This window comes from Nuphar pumila, chromosome 5 (assembly GCF_984573655.1).
Source record: "Nuphar pumila chromosome 5, dmNupPumi1.hap1.1, whole genome shotgun sequence".
In the NCBI taxonomy this organism is placed as follows: domain Eukaryota; kingdom Viridiplantae; phylum Streptophyta; class Magnoliopsida; order Nymphaeales; family Nymphaeaceae; genus Nuphar; species Nuphar pumila.
Window position 1 is genome coordinate 21,407,243 of NC_143253.1, and position 16,394 is coordinate 21,423,636.

The 16,394-nt window shown below is 36.5% G+C and overlaps 1 protein-coding gene across 1 annotated transcript in view; it reads right to left on the reverse strand.

Annotated features, from left to right (window-relative positions):
- LOC149837069 (uncharacterized) overlaps nucleotides 1-16,394 on the reverse strand; it is a 126,473-nt gene that overhangs the window by 35,726 nt on the left and 74,353 nt on the right. The window contains exons 18-19 of the mRNA XM_090007960.1: nucleotides 1,044-1,109; nucleotides 839-964 (exon numbers count right to left, since the gene is read on the reverse strand). Of these exons, the coding sequence (XP_089864086.1) occupies nucleotides 839-964; nucleotides 1,044-1,109 (192 nt within the window). The remainder of the gene's footprint in view (nucleotides 1-838; nucleotides 965-1,043; nucleotides 1,110-16,394) is intronic.

Below are 16,394 nucleotides of genomic sequence, written 5' to 3' on the forward strand. Positions count from 1 at the left end.
GGAAATGATAGGAAAGGATATGAATGCTTTGAACCTCACCGAGGACATGGCATTGGATAGAAATGATTGGAGGAGAAGGATTCATGTGGAAGACACAATGATTTTCTTTGTTGGTTCATATCGCCGACCCCAATTGTTTTGGGATGAAGGCGTAGTTGTTGTTGTTTGTTGTTGTATTGGTCTCCACATTGGTAGTGGAATCTAAACTTTTCTAGTTTTTTTTCAAATACATGTTGATCGTTCTTTCAGTCTATTTGCACCATAACAACAAGGATGTTTCAGCACATCTATGTAAAGTGTAAATCAATTTTTCCTATTTGAAGAATCACAATCAAGAGAAGCTTTTCACAAAAAGAAAAAAACGATTTACTACAGCACCATTGGTTATCCAAGTGATAAGCTCAACCAAATATGTAAAATTGAACACAATCTCTAGGACAGTAAATCATACCACATATTACTATTATTTGGTATGTCAATATATGCAAATACCAACTGTCAACCAGGGAATCACATCCACCTAGCTCAATTATACAACAGAATCTAACAACTGGCTTTAAGATAAAATCATGATTATCAATTACCAAAAGAAGGCTAAGTGAAATCTTGTGTAGCAATTCAACGTTTAGCTTCAAACAGGAGAAAGTTCGTTATTAGGATTCCTAAATCCAACACCATGTAGTATTTGACGAATACATTTACAAAACAAATATAACGTCAAAGGTAATGAACTAACAATATTATATGTTTCATTGTGAAAATATAAAGATAAGTGTTCCTTTTTTAGCAAAAAGCTGCATCAACATTAGTAGAACATGTTTTGATAGGATTGTACTACCTGTGTGGTCAGCATTACTTCAGGGTATCTTGCTCGCTGTAGACGTTCAAACATACTGCACTCAAAAAGAAATTTGCCAGAAATGTTGGAAAGCACTGTTGCAGGGAGTTGCTTTGGATCACCAACCTTAAAGGGCAACAATTTTACAGTGTCAGAACATAAATCTTGGCAGTGCTAGACACCTAAATAATGAAAAAAAGATTACCATAATGCACTTTGTTCCATTTGACTTCAAAAGCTGAAGAGGAATCAAAGTTGCTGGCTCCAAAGCCTATGAATGCAAACAGGTGGAAGTAAGAATACAAAAGCAATGAGCTAACAAATAAATATATATATATACATTTTTATTTATTTAGTGCAAGAGAGAGCACTCAGTACGTCCTAATCAGCCATAGTTCAAACTGCCCAAACCAGATCGATAAAACATAGATGCAAGTATTTTTGCTCAATCTAAGCCTGCAGATGTTATCGCTATAGCTTAAAAAAAATAGCTATTTTTTCATATTTAGATCGGTTATTCAAGAGATCCAATATCAATGGCCCATAATGCACAAAAACTTCACAACTGAGAAAACTCTTTAATTGTACGATTCAATCCAAAGCATATTTTAAGTAAACAATGAAGAAAAAACATAAGCAGGCTCAGATTCAGAGAAAAACACCTACAACTATGAATTTTGTGTAATGAAACAAGCGGAAATGCAAAATACAAAGTGCTCAAGCACAAATACAAGTCCACTAAGGGGCAATATAAAGGGAAAATTCAATACAAAAACACAAAAGCACAAAAGTGCATACAATGGCTACTAAAGGCCAAATCAATAGAACACCAACATAAAAAGAATCTCTTTATTGTTTAACAAATGCTTAAAAAAACATTGAGTTGAAGTGAGATAAACATTCCCTATATATATATATATATATATATATATATATATATATTGAATGGCCTTGGGGAGCTCCCAACGACTGTATGGTCTTTTGACCAGAGAGCCCTGACATTAAATCAAAAAGACAATATTATAAAATAACAAAAATAATAAAAGACTAAGACAAATCTGCCCCTAGTGGATAGACATGATTGTAAGGGCTAAAAATACAAAAAATGCACCTAATGAGTATTGCCTATATATATATATATATATATATAAACACCCTCCCTCAAACTTACGGTGTGATTACCGAAAGTTTGTTAAGCAGGAAAATGAACCGAGGTGCAGGAAGAGCTTTAGTGAGGAAATCTGCAAGCTGAGATTCTGAAGTAACATATGGCAACTCGATAGTTCCTCTCAGGTATTCATCTCGTACATAATGACAGTTCATCTCAATGTGCTTTGTTCGCTCATGGAAGGTGTGATTGCTTGCAATGTAAATTGTGCTTTTTTTGTCGCAACACATCTTCGAAGGATTAGAGATGATTACACCCATATCTTTTAGAAAATTCCTTAGCCATACAAGCTCCACGGTTGTCGTAGCAATTGCATGATACTCAGCTTCAGTAGAGGATAATGAGACTTCTGGTTGCTTCTTGCATTTCCAATAAAATAAAGAATCGCCTAAAAATACACAAATACCAATTGTTGAGATTTTATCATTAAGGTTTTCTCCCCGATCTACATCAATATAAGCAACTAAATTTAAAGAGGAAGATGAGGATAAGAAAATCCCTTTAGTTATAACGTTTTTAATGTATCTGACAATTCTTAAAACTATACTCATGTGCACGGTGGTTGGAGTGTGATGAAATTGACTTATATGAACAGCATGAGCTATATGTGGTTTGGTGATAGACAGGTAGGTGACTGATCGACTCAACCGTTTGTAAGGTATAGGATCTTTGAGCAATGTTTCATCTTCTAGCCTCAGTTTTGCATTGTCAACTTTAAGAGTCTTAACTTTTTGACATCTGAAATATCTAACTTAGCACAAATATCAACAAGCTGCATTTGTGACAAGATATACCCTATAGGTGAGTAAGGAACTTCAATACTGAAAATATCTCAAAAAATCTAGATAAAACATATCAAAAAATTTCTTTAAAATAGTTTTTATTTCGTTAACTCCCTTTTTGTCATTTTCTATGATTATCATATCATCTTCATACAGTAAAAGAATAACAATATTAGTATATGTATTCTTGACAAAAAGAGCAGAGAGTGTAATGAAAAGAGGCGGAAGCACCAATGGAGTAAAAAGCACTCTTTAAGAGTGACCTCAAGAGCCAAGAACACAAACACTAAAAGTGCACACACAAAACTCTCAAAAGTAGAAAATGACCTAAAGTCATAAGTTGGATTTATTGAAGAAAGGAAGAGAAGGGTAAAAAACCCAATGCTTACAAGAGGAGAATACCTCCTCTATTTATAGAGGAGGGAGACTAAAGGAAGGGACCACAAGGGGCTCCCATGTAGTCGTTGGGAGCCCCAACAGTCATAAATCTGACCGTTGGGGCCCCAACGACTACAAGTGTGGGGCCCTTATGGTCTTACAAAAAGGAGAAAATTAAAAAAGGAAAAAAGGAAAAAGAAAAAAGTAAAAAAGAAAAAGTTACATGTGGTTTTACAAGAATACCCCTATCGGGTATTTCAATAAAAGGGAAACTGTATATATATATACTTATATATATACGAATGTATATATATATAAGTATATGTATATATATATAAGTATATGTATATATATATACATATTTTAACACGCCCCCTCAAACTTTACGGGGAGAACGAAAGTTTGCTAAGAAGAAACATAAATCGTGGAGTTGGGAGCGCCTTGGTGAAGAAGTCAGCTAGTTGATACTCTGAAGTAACATATGGTAATGAGATAGTCCCTCTGAAATATTCGTCTCGAACATAATGGCAATCCATTTCGATATGTTTGGTCCGCTCATGAAAAGTGTGATTGCTGGCAATGTATATCGCACTTTTGTTATCACAGCAGAGCTTGGTGGGAGTGGAAATGGGGACGCCCATGTCAGCAAGGAGACTCCTGAGCCATACGATTTCCATAGTTGTCATTGTCATGGCCCGATATTCAGCTTCAGTGAAACCTTCTGTTGTTTCTTGCATCTCCACGAAATGAGGGATTCACCTAAAAAAATACAAAGACCCGTTATTGAGATACGATCATTGGGATTTCCTCCCCAGTCAGCATCAGTAAAAGCAGTTAAGTCAAGAGATGAGGAAGAGGATAAGAAGAGTCCCTTGGAGATGGTATTTTTGATGTATCGCACAATTCTCATTACGGCCGCCATATGAACCGAAGTAGGTGCATGCTGAAACTGGTTTGTTGCATGAACAGCATGAGCTATATCTGGACGTGTGATGGATAGATAGGTGAGAGATCCGATTAATTGACGGTAGGGGGTTGGATCCTCAAGAAGAACACCATCTTCAAGTCTCAGTTTCGCATTAATAACTTCGGGAGTCTCAACTTTCTTTTCATCAGATATTCCTGATTTGGTACGAATTTCTGCAGTTAATTTCATTTGAGATAGGATGTATCCTCGCGCGGAATAAGCCACTTCAATTCCTAAAAAATATCTCAAATATCCAAGATCAGACATATCAAAAGTTTCTTTTAACATAGACTTTACATCATTTACTCCCTTTTTGTCGTTCCCAGTGATGATCATATCATCAACATATAGCAGAAGCATAATAATGGAGTCACATGTCCTTTTAACAAAAAGAGCAGTGTCAATATAGCAAGAAGAAAATCCTAAATTGATTAATACATTACTAAACCTATTATACCAAGCTTTAAGAGCTTGCTTAAGTCCATATAAAGCCTTTTTTAATTTCAAAATTTTTCCATTTAAATTCATACCTGGAGGCGGTTCCATATAAACTTCTTCATTTAAATTACCATTAAAAAAGGCATTTTTGACATCAAGTTGAAAGATTGGCCATTTTTTAACAGAGGCTATAGCAATAAGAGCTCGAACACTAGTCATTCGAGCAACTGGGGCAAAAGTTTCATCATAATCTACCCCATACTCTTGGGCATATCCTTTGGCTACCAACCTAGCCTTATATCTTTCTAATGAACCATCACTCTTAGTTTTTACTTTAAAAACCCATCTACATCCAATGAGTTTCTTGTCATTGGGAGGATCAATGATTTCCCAAGTTTGCGCCCTTTTAAGAGCATTAAGTTCTAGTTCCATAGGTTCATTCCAATGAGCATATTGTTTAGCATCATTGTAATGAGATGGTTCATGAAAGGAGTGAAGAGCAAGTAGGCATGCTCGAAAGTTAGGAGAAAAAGAATCACAAGAAACAAATCTATTGGGTATTTTGGAAATCCGATTTGATTTTCTTTGAGAGATCTCTTTGATTGACTCACTTTAATAGAATTTTTCAAGGGCACAAGGAGGATTTCTTTCATTCCTTCTAGAGTAGACTTGTATTTGTCTTGAAACATTTTCTTCTAAGTTTTGATCATCATTTGGATGTTCAATATGATCTTCACCAAGGGGTTCACTAGGATCAATATGATCATCTATGATGTTTTCTTGAGGCAATAAGTCAAATAAAAAGGAATAATCAATATTTTCATTTGGTTGGTGCGAAAAACCATTTTCTTCTTCTAGGAATGTGACATCTTTTGAGATATAAAGTTTGTTTTTGAGTATGTCAAAACATTTATAACCTTTTTGTTTTTCGCCATATCCCAAGAAAATACATTCAATAGCCCTAGGAGAAAGTTTAGCATTTTTGTGAGTTAGAACAAAGCATTTACATCCAAAAATCCTTAGTCTTTTATAATCGAGAGACATATTGTAAAGTTTTTCAAATGGAGAAAGATTTTTCAAAGAGGATGAAGGGGTTCTATTGATAAGATACGTTGAGTTTAGAATCGCTTCGGCCCAAAAGGATTTTGGAATATTCTTTGAAATTAATAACGTTCTTGTAGTTTCTATTATGTGTCTATGCTTTCTTTCCGCAAGACCATTTTGTTGCGGGGTGTTGGGACAAGAACGTTGATGACAAATTCCATTTTCTTTTAAATAGCTTTGAAAATCATTGGACATATATTCACCTCCCGAATCGGACCTAAGAATAGATAGATTTTCCAAAAATTGATTTTTAACCATTGCATGGAATTTTTTAAAGAAGGAGAAAACTTCGGATTTGCAACTTAGGAAGTAAATCCACGTGAATCGAGTGAAGTCATCAATAAAGACCACATAATACGAAAATCCTCCTTTAAACAAAATAGGGGAAGGTCCCCACACATCGGAATGAACGAGTTCAAATGGCCGAGTGGTAAAGTAACTTCTTTGAGGAAATGGAGTAGCTTTAGATTTCCCAAAAATGTAATTTTTACAAGTCATGTGATTGTCTTTAAAAGTATTGTTCAAAAACGGAAAAAGAGACATTTTTACAAAATTTGGATGACCAAGTCTCTCATGACAAATTCCAATACTTTTGTCTTTTACAAGATTGCAAGATGACTTAGATGGAAGAGTCAAAAAGTCCATAAAATAGAGATCACCCCTTCTATGGCCTTGCCCAATCAGCAGAGATCATGCACGGTGCAATCTTTAGGTTAGAAAGAGACTTGACATCCATGATCGGTGATTTGAGAAACGGAAAAAAGATTTAAATTAATTTTTGGAACGATTCTTACTTTAGGAACGAAAAAATTTTGAGAATTTTTAAAATCAAGCGTTCCAATACTTTCAATTTTCAATGATGTTCCATCGGCCGTTGAAACATAAGAGGATATGGGTTCGGAAAAAACATTTGAAAGAGAGTTTTTATGAGATGTCATATGAAAAGAAGCACCGGAGTCTAGTATCCACATACCTGGAGGTGATGAAGAATAGGCGATGGCGGCTCCGGATGTTAAGGAAGAAGTCTTGAGAAGATGTTGGAGAACTTCGGAGATATGATTAAGAGTCTCTTTGATATCTCCCTCTTTGGCACTTTCTTCTTCCTTCTTTGGAGAATTTTCTCCAACCGCGGCTACTTTTCCTTTAAGTTTGGCACAAACCGGTCTTATGGGTCCCGGTTCATTACAATAATGGCATATTATTCCCTTTCTAGGCCCATTACTATTTTTGTTAAAGTGAGGAGGTCTATAGGCTTTAACATTTGATCCGGGCCTAGTAACGACCAAAACTTCATCATTCTTAATGCTTAAGCCAAGTCGAGTTTCCTCTTGGCATATTTCGGCGAGGGCGTCTTCAATAGGTAGGGTTTTGCTTCTATGGAAAAGAGATGCCCTAACTTGTTCAAATTCCAAGCGAAGACCATGAAGAAATTGAAAGAAGTGCTCCTTTTCAATATGTTCTCTTCTTAATTCAATATCTTCCGGAGCCACCCATTTAGGCTCAAGAAGAGCAAGTTCATCCCAAAGAGGGGTTAGAGAGCTAAAGTAGTCCCGGACACTCATATCCATTTGTTTGGTGGAACGGATTTTTTCTTGACAAAAAAAAATCCTTTTGGGTATACATACCCTTAAGGAAAAACCATGCCTCATTGGCCCTTCTAAATTTGGCAATATTAGCACAATTTTTAAGGTCAACATTGTTCATAAACCATGCCAAAATTTTGGCATGGTTACTTTCCCAATCCTCAACTTTGGATTGATGGTCATTGATAGCTTTGATGCGCTCATCGCCGTCTAAAGCTTTTTCAACCTCATTTTCGATTTTAGTGAGAACAAGAGAGGGTTCGAGAGTAGTTCCCATAACAAAACCCCAAAGTTTCTTACCTCTTAGATGATTTTCTATCGCGGAGGCCCACAAGAGATAGTTGGACCCATTTAGCTTAAAAGAAAGCTCCACTTTAGAATCACGTTCCATCGGCACCAAATCCTTCCTTCCTTAAAATTTGAGAGGCACACGCTCCAAAATAATAAAGAGAAGCCCAATCACCAACCGAGCTCTGATACCATGTAATGAAAAGAGGCGGAAGCACCAATGGAGTAAAAAGCACTCTTTAAGAGTGACCTCAAGAGTCAAGAACACAAACACTAAAATTGCACACACAAAACTCTCAAAAGTAGAAAATGACCTAAAGTCATAAGTTGAATTTATTGAAGAAAGGAAGAGAAGGGTAAAAAACCCAATGCTTACAAGAGGAGAATACCTCCTCTATTTATAGAGGAGGGAGACTAAAGGAAGGGACCACAAGGGGCTCCCATGTAGTCGTTGGGAGCCACAACGGTCATAAATCTGACCGGTGGGGCCCCAACGACTACAAGTGTGGGGCCCTTGTGGTCTTACAAAAAGGAGAAAAAAAAGGAAAAAGAAAAAAAGTAAAAAAAGAAAAAGTTACATGTGGTTTTACAAAACTCCGCCTGTGTAGTTATACACTGCCGGTCCCAAGCCCGGATAAAGGAGGAGGGTTGCGGTAGGCCTGTGACAGCCAGCATAAAAACTTTGTCATATCCTATGAAAATGAACCAATATGAGAATTTCGTTGGGGCGTTCCCTACTGAGCGACGCGTTGTACTCTCTAGGCCCGGAGGCAGTGATAAATGTGCAAGGGTTGCTAGGTCGTCGCCCAGAAGCGACGCGTCACACCGGCGCCCGGGTGTGGTGTCAAATAGGCAAGGGTTCCCTCACTTTGTTGGACGGGTGGGGGTAAAGAAGTTAGTCCAAGACCATAAAATTAGGTTAGCCACTTGGAACATAGGGTCTTTAACTGGTAAGTTGGTAGAGTTAGTAGATGTTATGTGTAGGAGAAAGATTGATATTTTATGTCTTCAAGAGACCAAATGGGTAGGTGAGAAAGCTAAAGTTATAGAACCTTGGGGATATAAGATTTGGTATACAGGAATAAATAGGAATAGGAATGGAGTAGGGATTGTTATGAGTTGTCAGTTTATAGATAATGTAGTTGAGGTCCGTAGGAAGGGTGATAGAATTTTACTTATTAAATTAGTATTAGGTACGGATATTATTAATATTATTAGTGTTTATGCACCTCAAGTAGGTTTAGATGATTCCATTAAGCATCAATTTTGGGAAGATTTAGATGGAGTAGTACAAGAAACATCTTATGGAGAAAAGCTTTTCATCGGCGGTGACCTTAATGGACATGTAGAAATTAGTAGGGATGGATTTGAGAATATCCATGGAGGCTATGGTATAGGAGAAAGAAATGAAAGTGGAGAAAGGATTTTAGATTTTTGTTTGTCCTATGATATGATCTTAGCAAACACCTGGTTTAGGAAGAGGGAGTCTCACCTAGTAACATTTAAAAGTGGGGTTAATACGAGTCAGATAGATTTTTTCCTACTTAGAAAGAGAGATAGGGGTTGTTGCATCGATTGTAAGGTTATACCAGGAGAAAGTGTAGCTACACAACATATTGTCTTAATTTTAGATCTTAGAATTAGACAATGCCGCAAAAGGGATAGACATAGGATAGATCCTAGAATTAAGTGGTGGGCACTGAAAGGAGCTAAACAAGGAATGTTTGTAGAGCAGGTAGTTAAGGAAGTTGATTGGTGTCTCGAGGAGGATTCAGAATCAATGTGGAATAAGATAGCGGGTGGTATGAGAAAAGTAGCTAAGGAGGTATTGGGTGAGTCTAAAGGCGGTGCACCACTAGGTAAGGATACATCATGGTGGAATGAGGATGTCAAATTAGCTATTAAGGTTAAAAGAGAGTGTTATAGAAATCTAAGTAAGAGTCGTGATAATGAGAATTTGGAGAAGTATATGATAGCAAAGAAGGAAGCTAAAAAAGTTGTTCGAAACGCGAGGGCTAAGGTATATAAGGAGGTTTATGACAAGTTGGATACCAAAGAAGGCGAGAAGGATATTTATAGGCTTGCAAAGATGAGAGATAGGAAATCGAAGGATTTGGGTATGGTTAGATGTATCAAAGATGAAACGCAAAGGGTTTTAGTCAAAGATGAGGAGATTAAGGAGAGATAGAAAGATTATTTTGATAAGCTATTTAATGATAGTCATGCTCAAGATCTTGGAGACTTCTCCATTCCTTTTCATGAGATAAATCGTGACTTCATGCGCAAGATTCAAAAGAAAGAAATTGCAGAGGCTTTGAAGAAAATGAAATCAATAAGGGCAGTTGGCCCAGATGGTATACCTATCGAGGCTTGGAAATGCTTGGGAGAGAAAGGTTTAGAACGGTTGACAAATCTTTTTAACTTGATTTGGCGAACAAATAAGATGCCTAATGAGTGGAGGAAGAGTACTTTGGTGCCTTTATATAAGAATAAGGGTGATATACAAGATTGCACAAACTATCGTGGTATAAAACTCATGAGTCATACTATGAAACTTTGGGAGAGGGTGATTGAGTCTAGGTTGAGGAAGGTTGTCATGATATCGGAGAATCAATTTGGTTTTATGCCTGGAAGATCAACTATGAAAGCTATACATCTTCTTAGACAACTTATTGAAAGATATAGAGAGAGGAACAAAGATTTGCATATGGTTTTTATTGATTTAGAGAAGGCATACGATAGAGTACCTAGGGACGTTCTCTGGTGGACAATGATGAAGAAAGGTGTTTCTCTCAAGTACATTAGTATAATTAAAGATATGTATGAAGGAGTAGTAACCAATGTCCGCACTTGTGGAGGGGTGTCAACCAATTTTCCGATAACGGTTGGGTTACATCAAGGATCTGCTTTAAGCCCTTTCCTATTTGCGATAGTGATGGATGAGCTTACGAGATCAATTCAAGAAAATGTACCATGGTGTATGTTGTTTGCTGATGATATTGTTTTGATTGATGAGTCTAGAGCTGGGGTTAATGCTAAGTTAGAATTATGGAGACAGACATTGGAAGCTAGAGGTTTTAAGTTGAGTAAGAGTAAGACTGAATATATGGAATGTCGGTTTAGTAAGCAACGAAGTAGTGATGGGAGTGTAGTGAAGCTTGGTGAGCAAGATATACCGGTGAATGATTATTTCAAATATTTGGGATCCATCATTCAAAAGTATGGAGAAATTGATGGAGATGTAAATCATAGGATAAAGGTTGGGTGGATGAAATGGAAAAGTGCTACTGGAGTGCTGTGCGATCGTAGAATGCCATTGCGGTTGAAGGGAAAGTTTTATAGGACGACTATTAGACCCGCTTTACTATATGGTACGGAATGTTGGGCTGCCAAGAGACATCATATTCAAAAAATGAGTGTAGCTGAGATGCGGATGCTTAGATGGATGTGTGGAAATACAATAAAAGATAAGATTCGGAACGAAGAGATACGTAAGAAGGTAGGTGTTGCACCCATTGAAAATAAGATGCGAGAGAATCGTTTACGGTGGTTTGGACATATTCGGCGAAGGCCTAATGATGCTCCAGTTAGAAGGTTGGAGAAATGGGAAAATATATTAGTTAAAAGAGGTCGGGGTAGGCCTAGGAAGACTTGGATGGAGATGATAGGAAAGGATATGAATGCTTTGAACCTCACCGAGGACATGGCGTTGGATAGAAATGATTGGAGGAAAAGGATTCATGTGGAAGACCCAAAATGAATTCCTTTTTTGGTTCATATCGCTGACCCCAATTGTTTTGGGATGAAGGCGTAGTTGTTGTTGTTGTTGTTGTTGTACATGTGGTTTTACAAGAATACCCCTATCGCGTATTTCAATAAAAGGGAAACTGTATATATATACATATATGTATATATATACTTATATATATACGAATATATATATATAAGTACATATATATATACATATTTTAACAGAGAGCAGTGTCAGTTTAGCATGAATGAAATCCCAAAGTGATCATAACAACGTAGAATCTATCATATCAAGCCTTAAGGGCTTGCTTAAGTCTATATAAAGACTTTTTTAATTTAAAAGTTTTACCTCTATCAATACCAAACTGATGCAGGGCAGGACCCGATTAGGCCCATCGTGCCACCCGATCCACCACACAGGGCAGATGAAGGACCACGTGAATATGACTCACTTGCAGGGACGGAGCCACGACGCAGGGAGGTACCCCTGCACACCTACGTCAGGCGTGGTGGAGCTCGCACGCCCCAGAACCAGCTGCGAAGAGATACTGACCCGGATCATGGGTCGGATCCAAATCTGGACCCACGACCCGGTCCAGTAAATAGTCTTTAAGAAGCCCTGTCTAGGGTTGCGTGAAGGCAGAGAATATTAAAACTTCAGTCGTCTTCTACCTTCTGCAGTTTTCCTGTTTTTCTTTCTGCCTATTGCTTCCTTTTTTTTCATTCTTTAATTGTTATTGAATTTCCTTCTGTTATCGACATCCTTATTGAGATTAATAAAGAGTTCGGCCACTGTTTCACGGTGGCCATTGTTTCACGCCTCCTCCAAGACAGCTGCATCACAAACCCTCGCAGAGGATCCATGTATACTTCTTCATTAAGTCCACCATTGAGAAATGCATTTTTGACATTTAATTAATAAATGGGTTACTTTTGGATTGAGGCAACGGTTAGTAGGGTTCTAACACTAGTCATTCTTATTACTGGTACAAAAGTCTCTTCATAATCAATTTCATATTCTTGAACGTACCCTTAGCAACTAATCTATCTTTGTATCTTTCAAGAGTTTCATCACTTTTAGTTTCGACCATAAATACCCATATACATCATATGGGCTTCTTTCCTAAGGGTAGACTAACTACTTCCCCAATGTTGGCCTTTCTAAGTGCTTTTAATTCTACATTCGTAGCTTCAATCCAATGAGGATAATCTTTTGCTTCATTAGAATGTGATGGCTCATGATAGGAATAGAGTGCTATTAAACAAGCTATATAGTTTGGAGAAAAAGATTCATAGGACACAAGCCTATTTGGTGGAACGAAGACTCGGTTGGATTTCCTAAGGGTTGACTCTTTTATGGGTAATCCTTGTGTGAACTCTTCCATGGGTAATGCTTGTGGATAATTTTCATAAGAACCGTGTATTTCCTTTGGTAAAAGATCATACCGAAAAATAGCCTACTTTCTCTTTCTCACACTTTTTATCAAAACCATTCTCATTTTCCAAGAAAGTTACATCCTTAGAGACATATAGTTTGTTGTTTTGAAGATCAAAACACTTATACCCCTGTGTGTGTTAAAATGTAAAATTGTACATATATATAATAATAATATTATTATTATTATATTATTATATATATATAAATATATTTTTTATTTCTTTCTTTTCTGTAATTTTTTTTCTTTAATTTTATTTATGTCTTTATGTCATCTAGTCCAGACTTGACTAGCAATAGAGTTGTTGGACAGACATAGTCCAACAGCTCTATTGAGTCCTCTTTCAGCTGTGTATATAAAGGGGTGCAGTCCCTCTTGTATTTCATTCAAATGCTTCTTAAGCAATTGGTTTTTCATATCAATAAAGAATACATTTTTATTTTTATTTTGTTTCCAGTTATACCCTTTTTAAGGGTTATGCTTTAGTGTCATTCTTGACACTTGCCCTTGTGAATCTAAGCTCGTGTTTCGAAGATCCCCATTTCATTTCATGGTATTAGAGCTGCGAAAGTACTAAATCTTAAGGAAAAGCTGCCTTGGATTTCGTGCCTGTTTGCAAAAGTGTTTGCCACTTGAAGAGAAGTGTTTTATCATTTCATTGGGGAAGATTTCACATCTTGTTGTATTGTTTTTTCTTCTTTCTTTTTCATTTTCCTTGTTTCTCTTCTATCCATATTCTTTCTCTCCTTGTAATCGATGGATGACAATGATAAAGCCACCATCGTGCCTATGAAACTAAGCGATACGAACTATGTAACATGGGCTTCAATCATGAAGCACCATATATGGGGAAAAGGCCTATGGGGGATTATGGATGGTTCCAATTCGGAACCTAAGCTATCTCTTACTAAAAAAGAGGGAGATAAAGAGGTCTCTCTATCGGAAGAAGAGAAAATCAAGGTTATTGCCTCATACTAGAAGAAATGGAAAGAATGGAGAATATCTCATGCGAAGATAATGTCATGGCTTATCAATAGCGTTGACATTAAAAAATGCTTAAGTCTTGCTAAATTTGATCATGCCGATAAGGCATGGGAATACCTTAAGAATATGTATTCCCTTAAAGATATTGCACACGTGTGCAACCTCCAAGAAAAAGTTTGAATGATGACACAAGGAGACAAAACTATTCGTGAATATTACAATGGGTTGTCCGAACTTTGGGAAAAACTTTCCATTTTAGAACCAAAGTGGCATTGTGCCGAAGACATCGAGCTTCGTCAGAAACGACTTGATGTTGAACATTTTTACCAGTTCATCACCGGATTAAGGCCGGAATTTGAAACCACTAAATCGACCCTACTTCGCCAGGGAAAAATTCCTTCTATGGTTGAAACTATTGAAGAGTTAACAATGAAAGAAAATCGTCTTTGGAAAGGTTCTTCAAAAATTGAAGATGATTCCGTTTTAGCCGTGTCTAGACCAGGGAATCATGTTCGATCATATAGGTCTCCTCACTTTAACTGACAAAATGGTGACTATGATAAGAAGAAAGGTATTTGCCGTCACTATCATGAACCGGGACACTACAGGCCACAATGTCCCAAACTTAAGGAGAGCTGAGAGAAAAAAGAGTTGTAATTGCTGGATCGGAGCCTAAAGATCAGGATACACCAGTTTTCCTTGCTCAACTAATGGAGATTCTTCAGCCTCTCATCAAAGGTGTCTCTTACTCATCTGAAGCTTCAACCACCACAGCAACCTCATCTTTTTCTGATCCAGGTAAAATTTCTTAGTTCCTTGACTATGGTGCATCTTTTCATATGACCCCAAATAATCAAAGTCTATCCAAATGTGTTAAAAATAAAACAAATGTGTCAAAGGTCTTTACTGTTGATGGGACTTCTCTTGAAATAGAAGGAATAGGAAATTTTGAAAAAATTTATAAAACAAAGAAATTTTCTATTCCAGAAATTAGACATGTTCCCAAATTAAATTTAAATCTTTTATTTGTATCTCAAATTTCTGATTATGGGTGTAATATTTTCTTTTCTTCTCATGGTTATTGGGTATAGGATCGTCAGTCAGACAAGCTGATTGGGGAAGGCCATAGAGGAGGACTCTATTACATAGATTTTTTGGAAATGCCGAAGAAAGCTTTTTGTTATAATATTCAAAAAATAGAGTTGGAATTGTGGCATAAGAGACTTCGTCACCCACATATAGCCAAAATCCAACATTTTCCAAATCTAGGAAAATTTTGTAACTCTGAATCATTTGATTGTAAAGATTGTATTCTCGGCAAAATGAAAAGATTACCATTTCAGAACAGAACATTTTTCTCATCAATACCACTTGAATTACTACACTCGAATGTTTGGGGTCATGCACCAGTAATTGTTAAAAGAGGATTTGTTTACTATGTTATTTTTGTCGATGATTTCTCCCGACATACGTGGATTTACTTTCTCAAACATAAGTCTGAAGTATTTTCATACTTTCAAACTTTTCATAATATGGTTAAAAACAAGTTTCAAAATAATATTACTATTTTTCGCACAGATTCAGGGGGAGAGTTTTTATCCACAGATTTTCAAAATTATCTTAAATTGCATGGCATCACACATCAAAGATCTTGTCTTTATACACCTCAACAAAATGGACTGGCAGAACGAAAACATCGCCATGTTATAGAAACCACTAGGACTTTATTAATAGCAAATCAAGTCCAGAAAGACTTTTGGGCAAAAGCTGCCTTAACTGTCACCTATCCCATTAATAGGATGCCATCTTCTTCGTTACAAAATATCACTCTCATTGAAAAACTTATGAACATTTCTCTAAACTACTCTAGACCAAGAATATTTGGGTGCAAATGTTTCATATTTACTGACAAAAATGATAAACTTTCTCCTTGTGCGATTCCCTGTGCCTTTTTAGGATATGCTGAAAAACAAAAAGGTTATAGATGTTTTGACTTCAAAAATAATAGACTATATATGTCTAGAAATGTTTCCTTTCTTGAAAAGGAGAGCTTCTTTGATTTTAGAAAATCAAAAGACGTCACTGAGTACTCCTTTTTGCTAGATTTAACATCAACATCTGATGAATATGACCTTGACTGTAACTTTGATGATGATCAAAGAATTATTGATCTTAATGTTGAAAATGAAGAAGTTCATAAAGATACTAGTATTCAATATTCCAGGCGACAAGAGTCTAATCCTCCATGTGCACTTGAAAAATATTTTAACATTCCAACTAGACAATCACCCCGAGTCTCGAGGCCTCCAGGAAAGTTTGTATCATACGAGTCTTTCTCACCCACATATAGGGTAGTTATTGCATTAATTCACTCATATGAAGAACCATCCACATATTTTCAAGCAAAAAATGTTATCAAATGGATAGAAGACATGAAAGCCGAATTAGATGCACTTGAAAAGGCTTCTACATGGAATATTCAAAATCTTCCTCCAGGGAAGAAAACTATAGGATGTCGATGGGTTTATAAAATTAAAATCAAAAGTGATGGTACTTTTGAAAGATATAAAGCTCGTTTAGTAGCCAAAGGTTATGTCAAAGAATATGGGATTGATTATGAAGAAACCTTTGCTTCGGTGGCTCGTATGACAAATGTTCGAACCTTAATTGTCTTAGCT